Genomic DNA, 25,964 nt, shown 5'->3' with positions numbered 1-25,964 from the left:
TTAAAACCCACTTGAGTTTTTTTTAAACCACATTGTTTTAAAGTATTCCTCAGTAGTATTTGTCGAAGTTTTGAAAGCGCTGCCCAACATGCTTACTTCGAGCTTTTTATTCGTCACTCCCATTTTGTTTACTCTAATACTGGCAAACAAAAACAAAAGACAAGCATTGTGTATTCAAGCGCTGAAATGTTTACCCATATTGACAAACGTGTGCTAGCCTAATGCTAACCTATAATGACAGGCGTACATAGACAGGCTAACAAATTAGCATGGATGTTACGAAAGTGTTACTTTAACAAACACGGAGCAGCAACGTATACAAAGCGAGTATCCAAGTCTCAGGCGTGTTTTCTCGACAGTTACTTGAGTTTAGTTCGGGATCTTCTCTGCCTGTTTTTTGCTCTAAATTACGTCGCAACTCTTTCTGTACAGCTCAGTGCTGCCCGGCGTGTCGTGGCACTACGTGGTACTACACTTGCAGTCTTGCAACTCCAAATTCAGATTTGCCTGTGTGCTGTAGTAACCCATTTCAAAATCAAATACAAATAAAACAAACAAATCATCTGCGATTCACAAAGACACTGACGATTAAAGCGTGTGTGTGGTTACAACAAACAACAAATGCAACGAAGGCCCTGAACTTTTTGTACAGTGCTGAATTCTGGGACATTGTCACTGTCATGACGTGCAAGATTTCACCGACGAGCTCCCTGGCAATGTGCAGTGCTCACAAAAAAGTCCCAGCGGGGGATCGCTGCCTTTCTTTCAGCTTGCGCCAACCAAGCGCTCACAGAAATTCAGTCGAGACGAAAAAGCGAGCCGTCGGGCCCTCGCTCGGGTCGGGGGGGGGGGGGGGGGGGGGGGGGCGCTAGACGAGCCGCTGCCAACCTTTTGTTGCCCTTGTTTGACTTTCACAAACGCCCGTGCGGGTAATCAGACAGCCAGCTGGAAATATATTGCACGCAACAGCCGCTGGGAAAAAGAGAACGAACATTCATGGCAACATCTCATCGGGCACGCTACACTTTTTCCTATTTACAGCAACTAAATCGAATGTGATGGGATTCAATCTGATGAATGTTTGTCCACGTATGTTGAGGTTTTGCACGTTTGAAGGTGTGATTTTGAAGGGTAAAGTTGTGAATTTACCCAAGAATAAGCGGAAAACCACAACCAAGGCAAGATACGAAAAGTTGATCTTGTTGTCACTATTTTGTGTGTTTGCCAAAGCTTTAACGTTTGCACTAGCGTCCACGCAAGAAAATACAGAAAGGAACTTTCACTCCATCCCATTTTATAGCCACTAATGTGCAGGTTAGAAGTATGCAAAAATATATGACTCAAGTAATGAAAACCTAAAATATAAATGAGGCCATTCTAATCAATGGCACTTATCCTCACGGGGTTATTGATTCCCACTGCTTGCGGCGGCCCTCGTGGCTTCCGAGACGGCAGCAGCTTTCGTCTTTTCTTCTGCTTTCTCTTCCTTCTTCTCGTCATGATGCTCCGGCACATTCGATGTCGTTTACCAGTTGAACCGAATTGTCGTAACTTCACCTTCCAAAGCGTTCTGCGGATCGTCTAATTCGTAATGCGCGTGAGTAATTGTGTGCATGTGAGCGAGTGGAGGTCACAGCGGTGAAAAGAATATATTTGATGCTGTCAGATTACAAACACGGCGTTCTTTATGAAATACGGAAACAAGTTGAGAAATCTTGGAAATCAAGGAAACAAAATCTTGCCAAAGTCGATGTTGATGTCGTATGCGTGACTGACAAAACGTTTGGCATATTTGTCCGTCATGTGAAAGTTCAGGACAAAACTAAAATGCACTCTGACCTTGACAAGCTAACCTCATTTGAACTTGTCTAAACTTTTGATTTAGTCTTCTCTAACTCAGTTGTTTTGTAAAAATCTAATTTGAGGTACAAGATGGAGTTCGAGAGGAAGGAATGATTCCCCCCCCCCCCCCCCCCCCCCCCCTCCATAAAGTTGTCAGCGGTTGAACTTCTCAGCTGTAGCTCATCATGGCGAGGCTTCAAAGCGGATGTTCTCAGCGGAACGTGGCCTCTGAGCTGAAAGTGTCAGCGTGTCATGAGCGGGCGGCAACAGCGAGACCGGAGGAGTCACAGAGAGGCAGGAAAGTGGACGTCCTTGGAAATGTTCATGGCTCAAACACCTGCTGTGAATTTTTCTGTTCAGCTCCTCGTTAAGAGGACAGCAAGTTGTGCGAAAAGTAGTGCCGCATTGACCAGTCGGAGAAGGTCAAATACGTTCGCCTGTCGAGGTCATAGTGCATTTCAGGTTGATCCAGAAGCAGCCGAATCCGAACCGCGAATATCCCGAAGTTTTTGTGAGTAGTGCAATTGTCACACCCTTCCCGTTTTGTGAGGCATTAGACCTCCACGAGCTTCATTTTGGGAGTCAACAAAGGGTTCTTGTCGGATCCAGCTGGCTCGCAGCAGTCGAGAGTCGTCAGCTTTTCAACTGCATCTCGCAGCGGCTTCTGCACCGTGCAAACTTCAGCCTGCCGGTCAGCGTGTGCCGATTACTCAAAGCGAAACGGGTAGGGTCTGGCACGCTAGGGTCTGTAGGCTCAGGGCATACATAAGCTGTATACTACTGACGTGTATTTATGGATCTAGTGTTGCTTGCTATCTGTCATGTCTTGGCCAGCACCCTACTTGTGATCGCTTTGCACAGTTATCAAGTCGTTGACAAAGTTGAATAACATAAAATAACATAATCAAATGTTATTTATGTTATTTCCCACGTGAAGAACTCCAGTAAACCTCGCAGTATTGAAACTCAGTGAACAAGGCATCTTAGACAAGCTGAAAAACAAATGGTGGTACGATAAAGGTGAATGCGGAACCAAGGACTCGGGAAGTAAGGTCAGTCGCTGCAGGTCTTTTTATACTGATTGCCAGAAACTGCATTGTGGCCGAGTTGTTCGTATGCATCTCTTGACATCCTAGCTGCACCTGCAACATTTGTACAGCTACCTCACCTCACACATAGTTACTGGATGATCATGGTTCATGCATGTCAAAGTTTACCGTTTTGAATTTTGAAGTTGCAGCATGATCACACGCAGCTTTTTCAACTCATGCCATCAAGCAACGTTTGAATGAAACCATCCTGCTGCTATTTAATCATCCAGGCTGCTATTGAAATGGAATTTATCGGGGTTTACATTTGCAAACTCACGTTTACCGGCTTGTTTTCTCACTTCCTGACAAAATCCCTGCTGACTTTTAAATACCACTTGGACCTAGGAGGGGTGTCTTAAAAGTCAAGCTTCTCACGGGATTGTCTCAGTGAGAAACAATCATAACAAGACTAGTAATAAACCAGCGAGGAACAGCTCAAATGTGCATTAGCAATGTAATAACATAGTAATAAACCAATGGGCTCATATTTTCTCCCATTTAGTAATACATAATAGTTGTAATAACAATGTAACAAGGTCATAATAAGCAAATGAACTTTTGTTTGACCATTTATTAATGGAAATGTCATCTGGCAGTTCCTAGTTGTAATAATAATGTAATAAGGTAGTAATAAGTACTGAGCTCATATTTTCTCACACTGATGAAATAATCATGCCACAGCTATAGTTGTAACAATGTCGTACAATAAGTAAGCGCATATTTGTATGATTCACATTGCAAATGAGGAAACTCATAAATTGCGTTCAATATTATTGTTTGGCGTTTAATAGCAGCAAAATGGCAACTAGAGTAAGTTGGAGGTAGTTAAATGAGGGTTTAATGCGTAGACCTGTACGACCACGACCGCCTTCCTTTTAGACTCGAGTAGCAGCCGTTAAGACTTATCTGCATTCACCTTCGTAGTCGTCGTTAGTTAATAACTCCAACTGGCCTCCTGAAGGGAGCAAGTGTAGTCAGAGTTGTGCAGGATATGATGTTATGCTTTGCAGCTACACTGCGCCAGTTCCCAAAAAGCTTCAATGGTGGTCTTTACCTCCCCCAGGACAAGACAAGTGCACTAAGCCTGAGCAATGTGGCAGGGGTCTTCTATATTCTGGTGGGGGGGCTGGGCCTGGCTATGACTGTGGCGCTCATAGAGTTTTGCTACAAGTCTCGGCAAGAGACCAAAAGACTCAAGCTGGCAAAGAACGCCCAAAATTTTAAGCCAGCCCCTCCGGTGAACACCCAGAATTTTGCCACGTACCGTGAAGGCTACAACGTGTACGGGACAGAGAGCGTCAAAATCTAAAGGGTGCGTACGGCCTTTCTCCATCCCGTGAGCATTTTACAAAATGTTGTGCGTTCCAGACGTAACGCGCATCTTTCGCCTTCCGCAGAGGAGACTTTGGGTGCCAAATTCCCAGCCGGATGGGAGCGACCACTGTGTGTGTGAGACTCTGTGACCCCCCCCCCCCCCCCCCGCCGCCGGGCTGGGCAGCGCGAAGCGTTTGGCAAGGCCCGCCCGTCACAGCGACACACGGCCGTGACGCCGCCGGACTTGTAGAGGTTCTCTTTCCTCTCACAGTGCCTTAACGGAGCTTTCGGCGTCGTGGCAATTGACATTCACTTCGAATTAAATGTGTGCGCAATTGAGAGTGGAACTTTGGCGATGTTCACCTTGAAGATTTTGGATGATTTGGAATGGAAAACATCCCGATTTGGATCCTTTAGAGCAGGGGTCACCCACCTTTTTCAATCTGAGCGCTCAAGTATTTCTTGGCTACTGATTCATTTTGCCACACACTTCTGAAATAACCAATTTGCCCAAATTACCTTTAATTATACAGTGTGCTATTATTCATTAGTCATCATGTTAATGATTTCTCTGAAAAGTTAACAAGGTGAGATTTTTTTCTATTTAACTCTGCAAGTCTTTGCATTTTCAAATGACATTCCTAGAAAATCACAATGTCCGCCCGCAGGCTGCTGGCGTCGTCCTCGGCGGCAACCATGTTTGTGACCCTTGCTTTCGGGACTTATTTTTGTGGTGAAATCTTATGTTGTTTAACTGTTATTATATTTGGTGAAGTCATTCTCTTGTTTTCCTCTTAAGACTTTTAAGTGTCATAATATTTAGGACGAGCGTCAATTAAGGTTTAAGCTTTTTCTGTCTTTGTAATCAAACGGACGTCATCCCCGGTATCATTTTGAAGCTCAATTATGAGAAATGTAGAGAATGCGAAGCTAAATGACTGCATTTAGCTACAATTGCTCCAAGGTCTTTTGAGTTTCACTTTTTTTGTCACTTAGTGCCATATTGAACTTTGAATTTGAGACAATTCATGACATAATATTCCAAATGCTTAACTGGGTTTATGGTTTACACTTTGTACACTCGCAGATGCTGCTCACATGATTGCAGAATCTACAATAGTTAATTTGAAGATTTTGACTTTTTTTTTCCCCTCCACCCTTTCTGTGTCTATGCATTTATTGCAGGAGATGAGCTGTACAAACGCAAACGTTTATAAAAAAGAACTTTTTACAAACTTCAAAATGCTACAGGTCATTCGCATTTGTTTGACGTGCCCCCACTCTCCATGGAACGTTATTAGCAAATGCCCAATAGTATTTGATCGAGGTTGTTTTTAATGATTTGTACGGCAAACATGAGCGGCATGCATGGACAAACTAGCGTCGGAGGAAAGCTCACAAAGCACTTCCTTAATAAAAGCTGGTTTGTATTCACCTTTTGTTTGTTGTTAACTACACACAGAAAAGAGTTTTGACAAGATGGCCATTACCGTACAAAAGGCCTTCATAATCCATTGTAATGTCTGTATAAAGAAGCCTTCAAAATCAATGAAATAACCCAAAGTAGAGCATAAAGAGGAAAGGAAGAGACCATACCAAAGTGACACACTATAGGAAAACAATTTATTTTTTTGTGTTTAAAAAAACAAATTAAAAAACACTCATTGAGTACAGCAGATAAAATCTCCAAAGTATTTTCCATTTTGGGGAACAAAGTTTCTGCATTCATACCATACAACTCTATTTCAAGTCACCTGCCATTTTTTTCCTTTTATAAATTATGTGAAACCTGATTGACACAACCACAAACGGAAACACTGCGATATAGGGAACAAAAAAGAAATAACTTGAACTCCATGTTACCTTCTTTATTATTGTACACAATATACAAACTGGTCCTTAAAAAAAAAACAAAAAACATTTTCATCACTTAAGGTCTTGTCTAACGGGGATTAAAAGGTGGCACTAAATAAATAAAAATATCTCAGCGGGATATGAGGTTAATGAGGATGGAAAGCATAACGCCAATAAAATGTGCCAAAGCAAAGCCTGGAGGCAAAAAGATAGACATTTTCAAGACAATAACAAATCCATAATCAGATGCTACAAGGTCATTTCTTACAGTAACTTCACTAAATAACATTGTCAATAGGGCAAAACATTTTGCTCACATTGAAGATTTATGGATTAAGATATTCCAATTTATTTTCTCGAGTCCAGCAGATAGCTAATGGGAGGGGATTTAATTGAACCCCCCCAAAAAAAGAAGATGAAAAACGGGTAGGAATGGAGGTCGGCCATAAAGTCAACAAAGCACAAATGGAGGTGTAGTTGAAGTCTTGCAGCTAAAAGCACAACTTTCCCAGGTCTGCTGGTGGAAACACGGAGCAGAGGGGACGGAGAAGACGTCAACGCCGCATACTTTGTCGGGACAAAGAAAGCATCTTACCTTGACTGAGCAGCGCACATCATCTGTGCTTGTCAGAGGACTTATGGGTGTGAGTGTTAAGGGAAAATCGCAAGCGACATAACACACTGAAATCAGCGGACGCTTTACAACGTTGGAGAACAAAACCAAGAAAAAAGAAGGGCGGCGTCCTGTAAGTTGTCACGCTGCGAAAAAAAGCACACACGCAGGGGTTGTTAAGGATATTGTTTTTTCTCCTCCTTTCCTCCGCTGCTGTCCCGCTTCTCTTTCTTTTCAGACTTGTCTTTATCGTGTCGGGATTCCTGCGCCACATCAACATGGACAAGGTCACACACATCCGCTCAAAGAAAACGGGAAATATTGAAGAAATACAGTTGTATGGTTCATTTGTCTCAATTCAGCCTCCAATGAACCACCACAATTCTTTGAAGAAACTAACCAAATACAGATAAATACTTCATGTCTTGATCATATGGGTAAGCAAAATCATGCCTTGTAAAAATGCATTACGCAGAATTTTGAGGTCAACTTTGGGGGTGCGTATTATACATGGGTGTGCATTATACACGAGAAATTACGGTATATAAAACTATAGGAACAGAGAACGCAATTAACCAGTTCAAATACCGCTTGTGTTCAAATATCCCTTACATTAAGCGTCATAACATGCTATTCGTTAGCCCATGTATGATGTTTCCCATAATGTGTTAGCATTAGGCTATGAGAATTCAAGCCAATTGTGCTATTTTAATTACAAACATTTTTGCAATTCTCCTCTTTTGTTTAGTTTCACAGGCAACTTCAACTGGAAGTGCCAATGAACAGTAGTTCATAGTTTTGTGCGGCACACAATGGGGGAGAAAGCCCAAATGACCTTTTTTCCTCCGGTAGACGTTCGCTCGGGCTTGGCGGAGTCGCCCTTCTCTTTGCTGGAAGATTTGGATCTCTTGCTCTTCTCTTTCTCCACCGAGAGCGGAGAGTCGCAAGGACTCTCGCACTGGCTGTTTTTGGAGGAGTCTGAGGAGAGAACGTTCCCTTGTTAAATTAAGTTTGTGGCTCTACTTGTAAGACAGATCCGACAACTTACTGGTTCCGTTCTCGTCCTTTCTGCGTTTGGGTTCGAGGCTGACCTCACGCTCACCGACACCGACGTCCTGACAGACGAACAGCAAGGTGTCCATTGGCAAAAGTGGGCCAAGCGTGTAGAAAAAAAACCTCTTTTCAAATAAGATGGATGAAATGTCTTTAAAGATACTGACTCTCTTCCTCTCTTTGCGCTCCTTTTCTTCTTTCTTCTCTTTGCATCGGCCAACCGCATTCTCAAGTTCGTTCTTCTCCAGCTCCCTCTCTCTGCTTTTGGACCGTGCTACTGAATTGTAGTTGAGGTGGTGCTGCAATGACAATTAGACCCAGACAGAGGAAAACAAAGAGCAAATATCTTAATGCATGCATCTTAAATATTGAGGTTGGTGACTAGCGTCCACATGTTTGAAATAAACACAGGGAGAATATGTGAGTGTCACAATGTTAAAATCACTCAGCAGCTATTGGACAATTCACTTTTATTTGCCTATTGTCTGTGCCAAATTTGTGAAACTACACTTTTGCGAGGCGCAGGTATTTTTTTTTCGTCCACTTGAGGCCGTCATCCACATACATAACACAAACACATGCCCTGCTTGAATGACGCGAACAGCCGATTTTCCTGGCCTAGCCATTTGCACCGTTCCTCACACTGACGGTCTTGGCAATGTAGTCAGCAAAAAGCATTATGGGTACCCAGAATTCAGTGCAGTGATGCTTTAAACGACAGTACTGTAGTTATAGAATTTTTTTCTAAACGTTCCACTTCCATTTGTTCCCGTCGATGTTTTTATGAGTGTGTGCATTAGCGATTTATCAGGCTAAGGGTGGTATTTATGAATTGATGTCATAAAACTCACTGTGGCTTGTTTTAAACAGATAAGGTAAGGTTTTTCTTTTCTTTTCTGCTAAGAACAAGAGCCCAGTTGACCTACTGTGAGCCATTGCTGCCACAATTAAATCAATTGGCTTACAAGGCCAATAAAATATCACACATGTACAGGTGAGCAATTGCACTACAGTGACCCTTAAAAAAATGTATTTGTGCTTGACGATGTCCGCTGCATGCGCCACATGGACAGATCTACACTAATTGACAAAGTGGAATTAACCATCTCGGTGATGAAGTGCTGCCTCCACAAACGAAATTACAAATGCGATTAAATTAGACGGCGGTGTCTTTGAGATTGATTGGCAGTCTGGACATGGCGTGTTGACCATCTCCTGCTCTGGAGTCTCATGAGCATCGTTACGTTCGGAAGAAAAAGAGGGACGCTCGCAAGCCTAAGAATACCATCCCAACTGTGAAATACGGGGGTGACATCATCATGTTGTGGGATTGTTTTGCTGCAGGAGGAACTGGTGAACGTCACAAAATAGTTGGCATCATAAGGAAAGAACATTGCTGAAATACTGAAGCAAAATCTCAAGACATCAGACAGGAATTTAAAGGTTCGGCCCAAATGGGTCTTCCAAAATGACCAATGACCTGAAGCAAACTGCCGAACTGGTTAAAAAGTGGCTTGAGGATAAAGTCAACGTTTTAGAGTGGCCATCGCAAACCTCTGATCTCAATACTATTGAAAATTTATGGGCAGACCAGAAAAAGCATGTGCGAGCAAGGCGGCCTACAAACTTGGCTAAGTTACAGCAGTTCTGTCAGGAGGAAAAGGCCAGAATTCCTGTCAACTATTGTGAGAAGCTTGTGGAAAGAGATCCAAAATGTTTGACCAGTCATACAGTTCAAAGGCAATGGTACCAAAAACGAATGAAATGTATGCAAACTTCTGACTTTGAAGAAAGTCATGAAAAACTGTCTTAAAAAAAGAAATCTCTCATTATTCTGGCCCTGAGCTGGTTAATTTTAATTACTCCTACATAAGCTAAACCAGGAAAAGTATAGTCTGATTTCATGTCAGACTGAGGACTGACATAGTATATGTAAACTACTGGTTTCAACTGTTCATGATGCAATAATAATGAAGAAATCTGAATGATTTGCTGCAGAATTAAATTATGGTGGTGGTGGAATCAGTAGCTCGTGGACTTATTAAGGCAATAAATAAATCCCTGCACCAAGTACGCGCGTGAATTTCTCTGATGCACGTGTGATCTGACACAAATAAGGGAGAAGCGAGAGCGACAGAAGTAGATGAGGTTCAAACCTTGGATGCGGACTCCTTGGGATCGTTGCTATTGTCCTGTAGGGATGAATGGAGATGACAGATGAGGGAGGTTTGGGAGGAGGTTGTCAGACAGCAGTAGAGTGTCGGAAGATAGGATTTGGAAGGTGTTGCGGGGAGGGGTTGGGGGGGGAGGGGTGACTCTGCTGGCCGGACCAACTGCGTACTGCTCCCTTGACCTCTGACCTTAAAGGACTTGGGCTTTGACATGGTTATCACATAGAGGAGAGACAATTGGCTCATCATGTGGATTGCAAATATTTGATAGAAAACCCTGAGCATGTATTAAATAACAACTAGTGTCATTAATGCAAAACATGACTGATCTGAGGCAGCATACTATATAAATCATGTGTAAGAATACTGTACATCAAAAGTGCTACTGGTGGTCATGTGCGTGTGTATAAGATGAATCTCTGTATCTCTAGGAGTGCAAGAAAATCAGTGTGTGTGCACACTCACGCGTGTGTGTGTGTGTGTGTGTGCGTGCGTGTGCATGAGACTACATCCCTACAGAGATAGCTGTGGCTGTCACTTACAGTTCAGGATATGACACAGGGAGCCTATTTCTCTGGTGGAAGGTTAAATATAGACCTATCACAAGCTCCCAGCAGATTGGGCAAAGCTCCAGATGTTCCCTCACGGGTGCAGCCTGTCTTTGTTGTAGAGGCAGGCTTATTTTCCGCAGCATTTTTTGGCTGATTCAAGACCATGACATTCATCATCTTTGTTGATCTCAGCTGCTGGTGGCTCCGTGGAATGCTTGCCAGGAGGTAGTGTGGCTGCTGATGCGGATGCTGATGGGTGTCGTCGTCAGGGCGGGGCTGCAGAGGCTGTCGGGACCAAATGACTCTCATACGGGGGAGGACTGATCATACAGCGATCACAGGAGGGAGGCTGATCAATCAGCACCAGCAAAGAGGCACTCCGTCAGCAGAACAACATCCCGCTCTCTGCTGGATTTGGCAATGATGAGGGGGGGGGAACGATATGCTTTCATCGTAGGAATCCAGAAATCTTCTCAGCTCACCAAAAAAAACAAAACAGGAACGTTGCAAACTCTTAAGTTTGGAAAAAAATAATGAATTGCCACGCCATTTTCCTCAAAGGTAAAAAAAAAAAAAAAAAAAAAGTACAAAAAAAGAGAAAAAAATCCACCAGGAATACAGAAATGCGTACAAAATAGGTTTTCTTCCCAAGGCACACTGACTCCTTCCATTAGTATGAAAATAGATAAATATTTCACTATGAAAATACTCAATATTTACAAATTTTCTTTGCTAGGTCCTTCAGGGGTTTTCTCCCAATTCTGCAAAAAATGATTCTGCCAATGTCCAGCTCTCATGGATTTGGTGGGGCTTTCCGGATGCCACGCAGCCTGCGTTTGGCGAAACTCTCCTCGGTGATCTTCAGGGGTGCTGGAATGTGCAACGGCAGGGAACGCTCCGGCAGAGAGAGAAGTAATGGGCACAGCCTTCCTCAAGCCATACTAACCTTAACAGACGAGGAGTGGGATGGAGAAGAGTGACTGTCGAGCTTTCGTCTTTTGTGATCTGAAACGAGAAAAGGGCTTACTTTAAGGGCATGCCTACACACCTAAAATGATTGATTTCATAAGCTGTATGGAATACGTTACCCCTCTCAGTATCAGCTACGTCTGATCTGGGAACTGGGGACTTGCGGCAGCCGGCCACTGCGCTCCTGTCTCCTTTCTCCTTGCTCTTCGACTCCTTGATGGCATCGCGCTCTCTGGAAGGCTCCACGGACTCCCCGTTGCCTGCTTTGGTCTTGTCATCTTTGTTCTTCTCCTCAGCCTTGACTTTGTCTCGGTCTGCCTTGGGTGTCTTCTCCTTACCCTCACGAACCGCCCGCTCATCTTTTCCTGCTCTCTCCTCTCTCAGCTTTTCTCGGCGGGCTTCTGCCTTTGTTTCGGGAGTGGTGCCTGGTGTCTTTTCCTTTTTCTCTTTTTTGTCCTTGCCACTCTTCTCTTTGTCGTCCCGCTCTTTTATGGTTTTGATGCTGGAAAGACATTTGATTATTATTTTCCTTTAATGCTTCGCACGATATTTTGCTGAATCACCAGTATCCAATGGACCTCTAACACTGTGGGGAACCTCAATTCACAAACTGAAGTTGACTGTTCATGTACTGCAACAATTTTTCCAATTAAAATGACTGGAAATAGAATTACGCTGTTCCGGCACCAGAACCAAGCCTTTGCGCGTGCAGACGCCCAGCAAGGAGCTAACGGCGCAGCACGGCACAACCCGCTGGCAGGCTTGAGCGAGCGGAGCAAATTGGGAGCCTTTGGCCGGACGACTCGCTCACATCGCAGCTGCGGTAGGGACGGACGGTTGTCTCGCGCGATTTTTATGTTGCAAAATCACACTTCGCTGTACTTCGGCGCACCGTTAGGTGCGTCAGAAGTGACTGATCGGCCAATGCCTTTCGTCAGTCGTGGGAACGGAACTTTCATTTACACCTCTTCAAAAAAATGTAAATAAAATATTTGATGAAAAAAAAAAAAATATATATATATATATATATATATATAGACATGGCGCTACTCGCCCAGAGCCGCCGAGTGGCCGTCGCCGAAACACGTTCCAGGTGCTTCCTAACAGCACAATCACTTGAACTTTGCACTTTTTCGGGAGCCGTAGAGGGCTAATTTACAGCAAAAATAAACATATCTGTACATGAAATACGGGACACTGTGACCGTTTGTCAACCGAAGCAAAAAAATAGCTGTCCGAAAATTGTGTTCATAAACCGATTTGTCTATGAACACGGGCGTTTGTGAGCACAGACTTGCACACAATCACGAGTAGAATAGAGGCTTAGTCAACATCATAGCGGTGAGGTCTGGAGCACTTTGCTAGACTTTGATGTGCTCACCTGTTAAGAGCACCATTCCCATTGCTGGTGGTCACTTTAGCTGCTGCAGTGTTGGCTTTGTTTACTGGTTTGGTAGTCTGAGATTTATCCTTCCCCCGGTCTGCAGCCAAACAAGCCAGAGTGTTTTTACCACGTTATTGGAGGTTAGAAATGGCTGAAATGCACTGCTCTCGTCAGAATAACGCCAACTTCCATTCACTCACCACCATCTTCTGAGAAGCCATCCTCTCCCTTCATCATGGCTGTGGCAGGCTTGCCCGTGGTGCCGGGTCCATTCTGCTGACTGGCAGGAGTGACATTGCGCGCTGGTGGCTCTTTATGGTGAAACTCATTCTCAGGAACCATGCGCACCTTCTGGCTTTTCAATCGACCTGAATAGCTGCAAAATGTAAAAGGATTCCCATGGAAGAGATGGAAGACACAGAGCTTTTGGTTGTCTCACATTGTGAAAAACCTCATGGGACGGGATCCCTATTTCATTAGTTGTCCTATATAAATTCATCCCTTCAGTATAACTTATTGATCACACTTTCTCTATAATGCGTGTATGCATCATCTTGCATCCAGACCAAATACATTTTACTGCTGATTTGAGGTTGAGATAAATAACTATTTGCACTGATTGGTGTGGAAAATATTTCAGTTCCTATCAATATTGCTGACGGTGGAACATCCACTAAGTTTCGTTGTGTGTGAGTATAGGGTTTCTTCAAGACAAATGAATGGGCCACGTCATCACCCAAGTGAACAGCATCACAGTACTAAACCTCACGTTACTCTAAAATTGAAAGCGCCTCAGAGCGCTGAACTGCACACAATGCTATGTTACCCCATCGCTAAGGCATAGAGGTCTGGCCTCTTCTCCTTCTCCTTAACGCAGATCTTGTGGACACGGTACTCCAGCGCTTGGCCCAGATTCAAAACCTTGGGGTAACATGGCAGGATTTTGATGAGAACAATAAGGATGTTTCGAATGTGGGTGTAATCTCCAGTTTCCAGGCAGTGTACTGAAGCCTAGATGGAACACAGAGACAGGCATACATTAGGGAGTACATTTAACTGCTCATGATCACCACAAGAGTACATTTTTGAAAATTGAAGGTGGCTTACTTTTGTCAACATGTAATGCCATTTGTGCACCACATGCCTGAAGTTCTCATAATCGAGCGGATTGGCTTGTTGGCCTCCATCGAAGCCTGAGGCTCGCAAAATAGTCAGGAAGCCGGGGTAATTTCCACACTCCTGGACAAGACCACAAGGGTTAAGATAGATTCATGTCTGCGTTGATGTAGATTATATATATCAATATAAAAAAAGGAGTTGTCACTACTGAAGGTGGGACCACACCTTCTCATAGACGGCACGATCGCTGTGCCAACGGGTCACCGTCTCGAGCATGCAGCAGAGGAAGCGCCCGTATCGGTGAGACTCATTTTCCGTACAACTGGCCACAGTGTAAATGATTGCCGAGAACACCTGTAGAGCAAAAGGTGCATGCTTAGACAACTGAGCTAAGTCAATCACAGTCCTGAAAAGTGATGGTTTTGGAGATACAAGGATTCCGCAACTATTTGTCTTACCCTGTCGTAGCACAGCAGAGTGCAGAAGTTGGGCGTCATCTGTTGGTGAACTAGCTCGACAAAACGGGCACAGTAAACCGCGTCGATGGAAGAGAAGATGCAGCGAGGGAACAGACACAGCTGCAGGAACTTCGTTATGGTCTCATTCTTGGTCGATTCTGTCAAATAATATGTAATGTATTATTAACAAAGAAAGGAGGCAGGACGATAACATCATACTTCATTAACAGATGCTGATCTGTGAGCGGTTGCACAGATGGAAACACACTACATAGGCCGCATAGAGATGCATTACAGAATACTTACTGGTCATCAACCATTTGTCTTTCTCCAGTTTGAGGCGATGGAGCACCCTTTGAACGTGCTCCTGTTGCTTTTTCTCCTCCTCCTGCAGTTTTTCCTGCAGAGCGGTGCAGCGTTCCTTCTCTTTCTTTTTCTTATTCATAGGCTGCAGTGGAGGGAAAGCAGACATTTGACACTATTGCCAAAGGCTTTATGCACAGTAAAGGTTGCAATTTTTTCCCCCCTCTATTATTGCCTTTACAATGGTAGAAGAGTGGTAAGATTGTGACTGTACAAAGACTCAGTCAAGTGCAAAATGCCAATACAGTAATTGTGTGTCATGTGGCCAATGAAGCAATGACTCACGATTTCAGGATTCTCGTCAATGGCTTTGATCTGGGCCTTGAGCTTGTTGACCTCACGCTCATAGGCCGCATGGGGCACCGCCAGGTCATACATGGTAAGAGACCAGAAGGTGGCATAGAACTGGGGGCGGAGGTCTTCCCAAACACGGGCTGGATGGAGGGACATCACTGCCTCGTGCACTGGCGTCATTACTTGTTCGCAAGCTGCCACGTACTTCTGCACCTTCTGCTGCTGCCGGCTGCCTTTCTCTGCTTTCTTCAGCTCGTCATATTTGGACTGAAAGAAGAGAACAGTGGGACCAGATCACTACTGTCTTGAGTTCAATGAACAGAAACAGCCACTCACGAAAGAACATCCACTCACCGATATTTGATGGGCGTACATTGGCCGAGAAAGGAAGAACGCAGCATCGTGTGGCGTATGGAACTGGTTACAAAGGACGTCAATGGCGGGAACACGCTTGATGTAGTCCTCTGTGCTGAGGTTGGAGGCCAGGAAGCCACCAAACTGCACCAGTGTGTCATGGCACTGCAGGACAACAGTTGACAGTTGAAAATAAATTGCCATCTACAGCATGTGCAAATTTAATTGACCCACTCTCTTTATAAAAGCACATCTCTTTGGAGCTAAACAACGCTCTTATCCTAAAACCTAATACGACTATTTGACCATCCAAAGTAATACATTAGCAGAGAGCACATACCTGGTCGTACAAGTGGCCGACCAGTTTGAGATCTTTGTCTCCACTTTCTAGGAACACCACACCATTTCTTTGCTGTACCATGAGTACGCAAAGCGGCAGGGCCAGTTCATGATCAAGTAGCACATCCTTAAGACGTTGGGATGACTTTTTAGTGTTCCTGATCTGACCAAAGTAGCCACCCTGTGGGCAGAGTGCAGGGGTTATCACAATCATTACGACAAATACAGGGGAGTCGATTGCAAAGCAATGGACCGGTCCGGATAAAACAAAGCTCACGGACATGAATTAGTCTCTACCTCAGCTTTGAGTTGTTCCCCTCCTGTCATTGCTTCAAGCTGCTCTGATGTCATTTCATCTGTGACTTCTATGCCAGCCATTTTCTGCACCACTTCCTTCAGGATCAGCAGGTCAAAACTGCAGAAAGACAAACATCCAATATAAATTTAAAATATACATCAAAAAAGCTTGTGCGTCTATATAAATACTTTTTTTAACAACACTGAATTCAAATATATTCATAAAATGTCATCAAGTGCAAATCATGGATCACATTTGAGGCGACAACTGTGTTGGGACTTTTAAAGAGAGTAGATGCAAAACAACATGAAGGGGGTTACTGCATTTCCATCCAACTGACCTTTTCCCTGCTTTTAGCTGATTGGTGACATACTGAAGAAGACCAGCCAATTCAATTGGATATTTCCTGAACACAGCTCCACACAAACTTGCCAGGCCTTGTTTGACAGATGGAACAGGAGGAGTGTTAGGTACTCAATAAACCTGACATAGTTTCTCTTCAATTAACTGATGTATAGGGACAGAATGCCGTTCCATGTAAGACCCGTACTTTGTAGCCACGATGAGATTGTGGTGTCGTCATGCTTCATCTTCTCCTTCTCGGGATTGGCCAGAGCTTCGATAATGCAATCTGAACATTTGGGATTAAGAGAAACAGCCCTCCCAATCTGCAAATAACAACCTTTGATATGCACAACACAAAAGCAGTCACAGCCTGCCAGTTAAACAGTGGAGGATACAGGCCAAGACATCGTAGTTGAGGGATGTGAGGTATTTCAGGGAATCCACCACTGGACCAATGAGGTTATCGTACCACTGGATCTGTGACAGCATCTAAGAAAACAACAGATCTCACGACACCATTGAATTGATGGCAATAATACCCCATACAAATCGACGAAAAGTTATTCTTTTCACGACGACCTTTACTATGACTTCACATTTCGACCTTCACGTACACCAGTGAAGCACAAATCAATTCATTCTTGAGTATTTTACAGAGCATGTTTGAGTTGGGGGTTGCAAGTTCTGAATGATACACTACATCCTCAAGTTTTAAATGCTTTGTGGTAATTCAAAGACAATCATTCAAATATCAAAACAATTAACGAAACACACTTACATAATCAAAAAGGATGGTGGGGTTGCTGTGGCTTAGCTTGCCAATCTGCCTTCCAGATTGTTTCACATTCTCTTTGGTCAAGCGCCTAGACAAAGAAAATCCTCATGAAATGACAAACTGTAGCAAACAAAAGAGACGCAAAGGCATTCCTGCAGAGTTCACCACTATTAATTCACAATTCCGCTTTCGATGAATATAAAGGGGAAAGTGATATCATGCAGCAGTCTGGAAAACGTGGATGTAAGTTTTTTCAAGTAAAAATAAATACACCCGATTAATCCTGTAAGGAAAATGTTCAAGTTTCAAAAAGCTCCATTCAAAAAGGGACCTACTTCATAATGTATCGAGCCCCTTCCACAGTCTGAGCTTTGACTTTTACCAGCAGGGGGTGGCTGGAATAGGTTTCATTTTTCCATTGTCCATACAGGCGGTACCTGGAGAAAAAGAAATAGGGGGATTTAGAACAGATGCTTCCAAAAAAAATAAAATAATAATAATAATAATAATAATAATTGGTATAATGTCAAACAGTGCTACAAATGGGTCCCCTAAATGTCTGCACTGCGTGAAACTACACGCAAACACCAAAGAATGTAACAAACATTTCAAAGCTGCCACAGAGGAGTAAATTGGTGCAGCAAATTTCGCTCTCAACTTGTATTCTCGTCAATTTATAGCGAAGGCTTGACACAGTGGTATAAACGCTTTGAAGCACGGCTTCCATTTCCTTGACAGCCAGTGAACAGCCTCCTGCAGGACTGCCTGGGGGTTTACTGACACCTCGCTTGCGTAACAAATGTACTGACTGACGAGTGCGCTCACCTGTGATGGTAGGGAAAAAGCTTAAAGAAACCCCACAGCTCCTCAGACATACACGCATTACACTCCATCAGCGAGAGGGATGGGAGTAACACTTGGTCTGCAATGCTCAGGAAACAACTCAATAGTGTTTCCTGGAACCAAGAAACAGTGAGCATAAGCAACGACAACTTCACTTGAACAATACCTGGAACGCTTAAGACATTGTAATTAGAAGGTCATTTTCATACAAACCATTGTATCTTTTATATCCAAGCCCTCACTGCACTGGTACTGTAAAACAAATGATATGCAATAGGTGCCTATGTCCAGATGAGGCTTGAGTTTGCATGCAGGAATGTAGTGACGCAATTCGTGTACCTCTTTCATGAATGCCTTGCCAAGGCGCACAATCTTGGCGAAGAGGATGGGGTCATGCGCGAGATGAGGACCCAGGTAGCCGAGCATGCTGAATGTTTCCCTGCGCAAGTCTTCAAAGCTCTCTGCAGGCTTGGGGGCCCGCTTATTCTTCAGTGGATGCATCACACATCCCCGTGCGCCTTTCGGGAGGCCAGCCCTGAGAGAAACAGGTCAAATGTGTTCACATTGGCTACCATGTCTTACAGAACGCCAGTGAACTTGACGCAGGAAGTGAAACACGATCCGAAGAAATCGTACGTTCGGTAAAGAGGCTCCACAGTCAGATGCAACAGCTGACAGAGTGCCAGTGCAATGAACTTGTGAGAAGTAGCATAGAAGGAAGGCATCTGGTCCATTATGCTCTGTGCATGGTGCCAGTCTCCAATCCCGAGAAGTGCTTCCAGCAAACCGAGCTTCTGGTTATCAGGTGGCTACGGCCGCACAAACACAAGAATTGAGCATATCATTAGGAGTATTAAATATGTCACAATCTGGCAAGTAGAGCAAAACTCACTTTGTATACACTTCATACACAAAGCATTAAGTGAACAGAAAACTGGACATGTTATGATCAATATAAAGAAATACAAATTGATGCAAAGGGACCAATACCTGCGCAATCTTCTCTTCCTCCTTTTCTTTCTCTTTTTCCTTGTCTTCACTTTTGTCCGAAGGCACGACAACCATGACCAGCTTGCGAGCAATCTGCTTGGCCTCTGAAATAACGAGTTTGTGTTCCTCCACAATGGCGGAATCTAGTGGCAAAAGCTGGAATGACAGAGAAGGGGTCAAGAAGACTTTTCAAGAAATTGATGACCGTATCTCCACGACCATAAAGCGCACTGAAAAGTCTTCCATTTTCTCCAAAATGGACGGGGCGCCTTATAATGCGGCGCGCCTTATGTGTGCACCGAGTTCCAACATCTATAAATGTTGTTGTGTGATGAACACAGCTTTACGAAGACAATTTGTGAATGGATTGTGGATGCTTGTTTGAGCTTTGGCACGGCAACGAGAGTGACTCGAACCTGACGTGTTTGATGGAGAACTTGCCCAGCTGTTCATTTCGGATACAGAAGATGAGGACTTTGATGGATTTGTGGATGAGGATTGATTAAAAAAAAAAAAACGTGAGTACATTGTTAAATACTTCAATAAAGTACAACCGAACTCACTTTTGCTCCGGCTGCCTTTTTAAAAACATCGTTTTAGCATGCATGCATGCGACCGTATGTTTTATCACGCCTGCGCCTTTTAATACGGTGCGCCCTATGGACGTGAAAATACGGTACTTGACTACTATTAATATTGCAAATAATTAGACTAATGAATTGCCAGAATTGAAATAAATTGGATTATATTCTATTTCAAATGTTTATATTTGACATAATTCACTTAGTCTGTCGTAAAATTAAAATAAAACATAATATCGCAATTGAACTACAGTACTGGGGCCGTTCCTTTTTCTTACATGCACATAGAGATCTTCCAATTCTATCAGGTTATGATGAAGTAGAGCAGCAGCAATGTGGTATAGTGACTTAGGGGTTTCCTCATTTGGTTCCTGAAAGCAAAACAAAAGGATAAATCCATAACATGACAAATACAATGATTAATTGCCCTTTAGAATTCAACTTTGGGGCTGCTTTCAGGTAAAACAATAATTAGGTAACAAAATATTAAATATTGCATGGCAAAATGACAACTCAATTTAAAAAGGTTATACTTTATCCTGCCTCCAAATGTTCTTACCTGATAAAATTTGAACTTAAAGCCAAGGATGTGGCAGAGAGTCAGTGCCTCGCACATGTAGGACTTGATGAGGGACAGGAAGAAATCATCTTGGTCTGATCGGCTCTCATACACCTCCAGGATGATGTCCAAAACACGGTTAGGATCTAAATTGAAACAGCCTGTTTGCAGGAAAGAAAATAGGTGGCATCATTTGGGAGGCATAACAGAAACACAAAACAGTTGGAAATCATGTGTGTGTGTGTTGTCTTTCAACTCAAGTTACAAAACACATTTTAACAGAACATTAATAAGAACGTTACAATAGTTCCATTGAGCCACATTAAATGATCAAAATCAGAATCATCTTTGTTTTGCCAAGGATGTCCAAAAAAACACAAGGAATTTGTCTCGGGTAGTTGGAGCCGCTCTAGTACGACAACAGACAGTCAATTGACAGAGAACACTTTGGAGACATAAAGACATTGAGAAAAACAGTCGCTGAGCAAAAAAAGGTTGCTTGCAATCTGGTAATGCTGGTACAATTTTTTTGACAATGGTGCAAAAAGGTGCAGAGTCCTCTAGCAATTAGAGCAGTTTGGATGACTAATATAGCAATAGTCCGGTGCAATGACCATTGTGCAAAGGGTGCCGAGACTTCAAGGAAGGGACGTAGTTTAAAGTGACTAGTAGTGCGATAATCTTGGACAATGTCAACAGTGCAAATGTTGCAGGTACTCCTCGGTCAGCGTGCAAGTGGTGCAGATGCTACTCTAGCATGAGTGGCCAGTATTGGTCAACAACAGATATGCAAATAGTGCAGCGTGGCGAGACTACTCCAGTGAGTGCACGAGTAATATATAATTGGCCCGACACAAATGTGACAACAAACTCAAGACAAAAAATTGGACGCATGTTGCAATGGAATAAGTGGGCGGTTTAAGAAGTTTATGGCATATGTAATCGAGCTTCTTATGTGCACATTTTTCTAGTGTCGTGATAATAATAAGGAAAAGTGGTGTGGGCACTATAACAAATGTACAAAATAAATGATAATGCAAACAAGTTATTCTGGGCCGCAACAGTAGAGACGTTGCAGCTCTTGCTTTTGTTTACTTTCAGAATTTGGCGGCATCGGGTTTCAACTTCAGCTCTGTCATTTGGGGCTGGACAAATCCAAGCTTTTTGATAGCATGCTGAGCGCCAATAACGTCGCAGCATCTGACTTAAAACACCCCTGGACAAATGAGTACCCTTGACATTCGTATACATGTAACACACTCACGTTAGTCAGTCTAAAAGGAAAAAATGTTTGTTGTGTACCTATGAGAGACTTGATGCTTTCCAATACAATGTGGCTGGTGATGTTGCCAGACAGGTCTTGGCCAAGCTCTGTGATTAGTTTGGCGTAGCCCTCGTTTTCCTCCCTTAACAAGTTGAACTTCTGTTGCTTGTAACTGAGAAGAGTCAGCATACATTAAGCAGAATTAGCAGACTCAAAATATTTTTCGCAATTCCTCAAATGTGTATACCTTCCTTACAATAGTTTTGTCTTGATCTTGACGATCTTTTGATTAAATTGATGGGCTTGTTTGATAAGTCCAAGAGATTCAAGTGTTTCTGGATCCAGACGCTCTTTTAAGATGGCATCTGGAACAAAAATCTGAAAAATACCAGCGTTCAGGACTTCAATTATTCTGGACAATAATATGTGAAAACAACGTAACAATGAGCGATACTGCCTTAAAATAAAATCCCCCCCCACCCCCCCCAAAAAAAATCCCTTTTCAATCCATTTTTCTCCCTTCAAGAAAAAAACAAATGACAGAATCATTTGTCAAAACTAGAAAAAGTGGCCATTTAAAACAACATTTTAATACATTTGAAATGTTTGACAAGTTAACATCAATCAATGAAAATATTCTCTTTGACAATATGTAGAAACAAAACCGTCACTTAACGTAACATAAATAAAAGGTGCTGCTTCAAAAAAAAAAAAAAAGAAAAAAAATCCTGCATGAAGTATATCGCACTCCAGGTACATAAATTGCCTCGTTTTAAAGGTTTTTGGCACAAAACAATTAGCCTGTCTACAAAAGGAGGAAATCCGTTTTATTATTTTAAAAAAACAAACAATGTGACCATATTAAATCAATTATTCTTCCAGTTCTACAACAAGGTAGTGGATAGTACAAGTTTCAATCACAGCAGCCAAGTCTCCCTGCCAGCACATTGGAACGAAATGTCCACAGTCCGGTATATAACTGCAGCAACAAGGGCAATTTCATTCTATGAAAATCATACGAGCTACTGTATGTCTTCAGTCTATTCCTGGGGCCTCCCCTATTTCACCCTGTTTGCCTTTAACATATCTAAAGTGGGATTCAAAGGCTAAAAACGTTTGTTCTCTCTCGTATAAGCTGCTTCACCTCCCCTTAAATCTTCGAGCAACCCCGCAGGGGAAAGGTGGCTTCACATATTAAAAACCACTAGGTCTAGGATTTTGTCTTCATGTAAACATCCATATTGTAGCACAAAATACAATTCTTACCAAACATGCGCCCACTAACTGGATGTAATGGTCACGCTTGTGTTTTTCTTCCAGTGCAACGGTCTCTAAATCTGTGATGGAGAAAAGACATTTTTAAAAATGGGCCTAATTCAGTACTTTAGGCATGCTTACTTAATAATTAACCTAACATTACCTAGAACACTAAAGACATCAGCTAAAATCGATGGCATGTCATCGCGCAGTTCCTGTAAGCAAAGCAAAACAACAAAATATTAACTGTGAAAACCAAATCCCCACACAAAGTGACTGCAGATGTTTCTAGCATCTACCACACCAGCGAAACAAACAAAAACAAAAGAACGTACCATCATCTCGCCGAGGACGCTGGCGACGAGGTCCAACTTGAGGTTGCCCTGTACACCTTGCCAGCAGAGCTCATATAAGGCCGCCTGGACATCTGAGTGGTTCAACAGACAAGATCGTTTCTCTGAAAGTCATGTTGCCTCGCACCAGAAACCAAAAGGATTCAGAGATTGCAGTTTTTACTGGAGCCCTAAATCGCTACTTATAGATGTCCTACTGCTGGGTCGTCGTCGTTTTTTTGTTTTTTTTCACCACTTAATTTATTATTGTGTATTAACAGAAAGAAATGTGAATAATACATTGACAAATGCCGAGCTCATCCAGCTATCTCAAAGCAATGGAAACTCAAACAAAAGTTACCTTTTATCTGACATCCATGATCTATTTTCTCTGTTAGTCTTTTGCAGAGTTGCACGCTATAGGGGGATAAGGGAAAAAAGGTCAGGAACACATAATACTTAGGTGAATGTCAAGTGATTATAGTTAACCACGCTTTGCAAATAAACTGCATGCCTTATCCAGTGAACAATCAACTACAAATTCATGTTCATCAATTCACAAGGTGCCAAGCTTCAAACACAGTGATACTGCTGGGAGATGCTACTCGTATGCAAGGTGTTCATCTGCGAGAAAACAATTCATACAGGGCTGATGAACGTTCACAAAGAAGCGGTTTGTGCAAGTGCAATTTGAAATGGCATGTGAAGACAGGATTGAACTCCAAGCGTTATGCACCGAACTGGCAGGAACCTGCTGCTGAGCGTTTTGCCTTGACAGGGACAAATACGTATACAATAAAAGAGCAAGAAGAGTGAAATTAGAAGTGTGCTAACTGCAAAGAGCTTTCAAATCCTAACAGTTTTTGGGGAACTTCCACATACAAAACAATAGCAGCGGCTTGGTGATGAAGTGCTGCCTCTACAAGTGAAAATATTTGAATAAACACTTTATGGTTAAATTGGCCAGTGGTGGCTTTGCACAAGCCCCATTCATTTGCAGTCTGGACGCACAGGGGTGAACATCATCTACTGTTGAGGGATTCTTGGAGTCTCCAGAAGGTTGTCACGGTAACAAAAGCATTTGCATTTGACAGAACCCAAGTAATGTAATTCTGTATCCCGGATGGACGAGAGTTGGAATAGTGTCATATGCGTCCTGCAATTGGCTGGCGACCACTTCGGGCGAGCAGTAGTCTAACAAAACAGTAACAACTACACGCATGCATTTTAGCCATCGAATACAACGATGTCAATTTGTGGCCTTCAATTTCCACAGGCCTTCGGCGACCAGCAGAATTGCATGCGAACGTGGCGAGGTACACCTCAATTAATTCCGTTGCATTTACGGACGTTTCAACCACAAAATTAGGTGCTGCTTGAGCAATTGCTAATCGGCATGGAAATGTTTGCAACAAACATGCAATCGGCTTGCAATAAACTGACTGGCTGCTGAAAGCAAATTCGAGGTAAGGAAGTGAAGCATGTCCCATTTTTTTCGACGATTCAGTCGACGTTTGCTTTGCGTAACGTCCACTAGTTAAGCTGGATTTAACTCGATTCAATATGTCCCATCACTTCGAAAGTTTCGCAAGGCATTGGACCATGCTAGGCTTCCGTCAAGCTCCGTCGTGTTATAGACGCTTACTTCAATTTCTATTACACGTCAATTGCCAAACTGTACGTTTGACATCTGTGTGCTGATTCTAGATTCACAGTTGACGTCCTACCAGTGGTACAATTTGTATTTCAATTCGCAAAATGCGAGCGGGCTGCACGGCTGCTAACTAGCCTAGCTTCACTAGCCATCGTGTTTACACTTTGATGAGCTCCTACGTGAACGCGAATGGCAGACAAGCAAATATAGTTAGCTAACATCCTCCGAGGTTAATTATCACCCCCGCCCAATGGGATAATAATGGGCCAGTTAGATTGCCCATTTTGTATCCACAACAAGCACACTTGGTTTAATCGCGGTCGTTGAACTGTTAGCATTAGCAACATGAACAACTGTCCTGGCAGCTAGCCGCACAAATACATTTCATACACCATCAAGCGTTGCAGTAGGCGAGTTTTTTTTTTTTTTATTATTATTTTGTTTTAAACTGAGCTCAAGTTGGACCACTCACAATTCGTGTTTTCCCGATTTCTCCCAATTCTTGACCCATTCACCAGGGAGGATAAGTGTCGCCATCTTCCATGCACGCCGCCCGGATGTCTTCTTGTCGCTCAGCGCACATTCGCTGCGGGGTCAAATGTTTAGCTTCGGTCAGCTAGCCTAGCCTAGTCTAGCCTAGCCGATGCTACTGCGGCTAGCACCCGCACGCACACACAACAACAACAACAACAGATGCACGGCGGGACGTGTAGCGCCTCTCTCACAAAGACGCCCACCGAATGCTACAAAGACAAACACTAACTTCAAGTAAAAACGTAGTGAACGTGTGCTCATTTGGAGGTCTGCTTAATTGGCATACACAAGTGCAGTAAATACTTGTGACGGTCCCTGTTCTGTTAAATGGTCAACATATAACATCAGCAAAATATAACTAAATACCTATGGCACTTTGTTGGATGAAAGTGAATAGAAACACAAATTGAATGTTAACAAATACATACATGTAAGCATACACATCTATGTACATTTCCAGTAGCTGACTGCAAAACAGTATCGACCTTCATTGGCACGTGACTACATCCGGGTACTTGTCACCACCGGCGCCATACTGGATGGTCGCAGTCTCATTGCAAACGCAAACACGGCGACAAATGATGGCTAATGCTCATACTTTGGGGGAGTTATCAGAGGGGATGACAGTGACAAATGACGGCTAATGCTCATACTTTCGGGGAGTTATCAGAGGGGATGATAGTGACACGTAATGGCTAATACATTTGGGAAGTTATCAAAAGGGATTAGATCATATTCTAGGAAAGCGGTATGATGCTAATGT

The 25,964-nt window shown here is 43.1% G+C and overlaps 3 protein-coding genes across 17 annotated transcripts in view; 2 read left to right on the top strand and 1 right to left on the bottom strand.

Moving 5' to 3' along the window:
* Window positions 1–5,681, top strand: part of LOC133467178 (glutamate receptor 3) — a 47,971-nt gene extending 42,290 nt beyond the window's left edge. For 2 of the 7 annotated variants that reach the window (XM_061751737.1, XM_061751740.1), the window contains 2 exons: window positions 3,997–4,245; window positions 4,331–5,681. In XM_061751737.1, coding sequence (XP_061607721.1) covers window positions 3,997–4,242 — 246 coding nt within the window. In that variant the 3' untranslated portion in view covers window positions 4,243–4,245; window positions 4,331–5,681. Of the gene's footprint in view, window positions 1–2,779; window positions 3,918–3,996; window positions 4,246–4,330 lie in introns of those variants that run through there. The other 5 variants (XM_061751739.1, XR_009785160.1, XM_061751743.1 and 2 more) reach the window with 5 other exon arrangements.
* A 170-nt stretch (window positions 5,682–5,851) lies between these two features.
* On the bottom strand, window positions 5,852–25,694 carry thoc2 (THO complex 2). Of its 9 annotated transcripts, none has more exons than XM_061751730.1 (40): window positions 25,630–25,647; window positions 25,140–25,253; window positions 23,375–23,430; window positions 23,017–23,108; window positions 22,845–22,896; window positions 22,691–22,761; window positions 21,681–21,802; window positions 21,463–21,596; window positions 20,161–20,321; window positions 19,880–19,972; window positions 19,021–19,176; window positions 18,667–18,839; window positions 18,370–18,565; window positions 18,244–18,282; window positions 18,013–18,143; window positions 17,523–17,624; window positions 17,191–17,275; window positions 16,808–16,901; window positions 16,618–16,698; window positions 16,408–16,504; window positions 16,067–16,184; window positions 15,771–15,950; window positions 15,431–15,595; window positions 15,068–15,343; window positions 14,726–14,867; window positions 14,420–14,577; window positions 14,187–14,315; window positions 13,950–14,081; window positions 13,669–13,853; window positions 13,043–13,218; window positions 12,840–12,939; window positions 11,578–11,960; window positions 11,436–11,494; window positions 9,924–9,959; window positions 7,935–8,066; window positions 7,763–7,829; window positions 7,550–7,692; window positions 6,901–6,977; window positions 6,697–6,743; window positions 5,852–6,618 (listed from the first exon to the last, which is right to left on the bottom strand). In XM_061751730.1, exons 2-39 carry the CDS (start codon window positions 25,202–25,204, stop codon window positions 6,716–6,718), a joined length of 4,686 nt encoding a protein of 1,561 aa, XP_061607714.1. In that variant the 5' UTR covers window positions 25,205–25,253; window positions 25,630–25,647; the 3' UTR covers window positions 5,852–6,618; window positions 6,697–6,715. The 9 variants fall into 9 exon arrangements, 7 of the variants coding, with proteins under 7 accessions (XP_061607714.1, XP_061607713.1, XP_061607717.1 ...); XM_061751729.1 differs by having other exon boundaries at window positions 5,852–6,615; XM_061751733.1 differs by having other exon boundaries at window positions 6,697–6,738; window positions 6,902–6,977.
* The window catches only part of LOC133467616 (uncharacterized), an 11,764-nt gene continuing 10,193 nt past the window's right edge, over window positions 24,394–25,964 (top strand). The window contains exon 1 of the mRNA XM_061752669.1: window positions 24,394–24,479. The gene's annotated coding sequence lies outside the window, so the exon portion shown is untranslated. The remainder of the gene's footprint in view (window positions 24,480–25,964) is intronic.

The sequence above is a fragment of the Phyllopteryx taeniolatus genome, chromosome 17 (assembly GCF_024500385.1).
Source record: "Phyllopteryx taeniolatus isolate TA_2022b chromosome 17, UOR_Ptae_1.2, whole genome shotgun sequence".
Taxonomy (NCBI): Eukaryota; Metazoa; Chordata; class Actinopteri; order Syngnathiformes; family Syngnathidae; genus Phyllopteryx; species Phyllopteryx taeniolatus.
The sequence above is the reverse complement of the archived record's forward strand: the minus strand, read 5'-3'. Positions and strand labels throughout refer to the sequence as shown.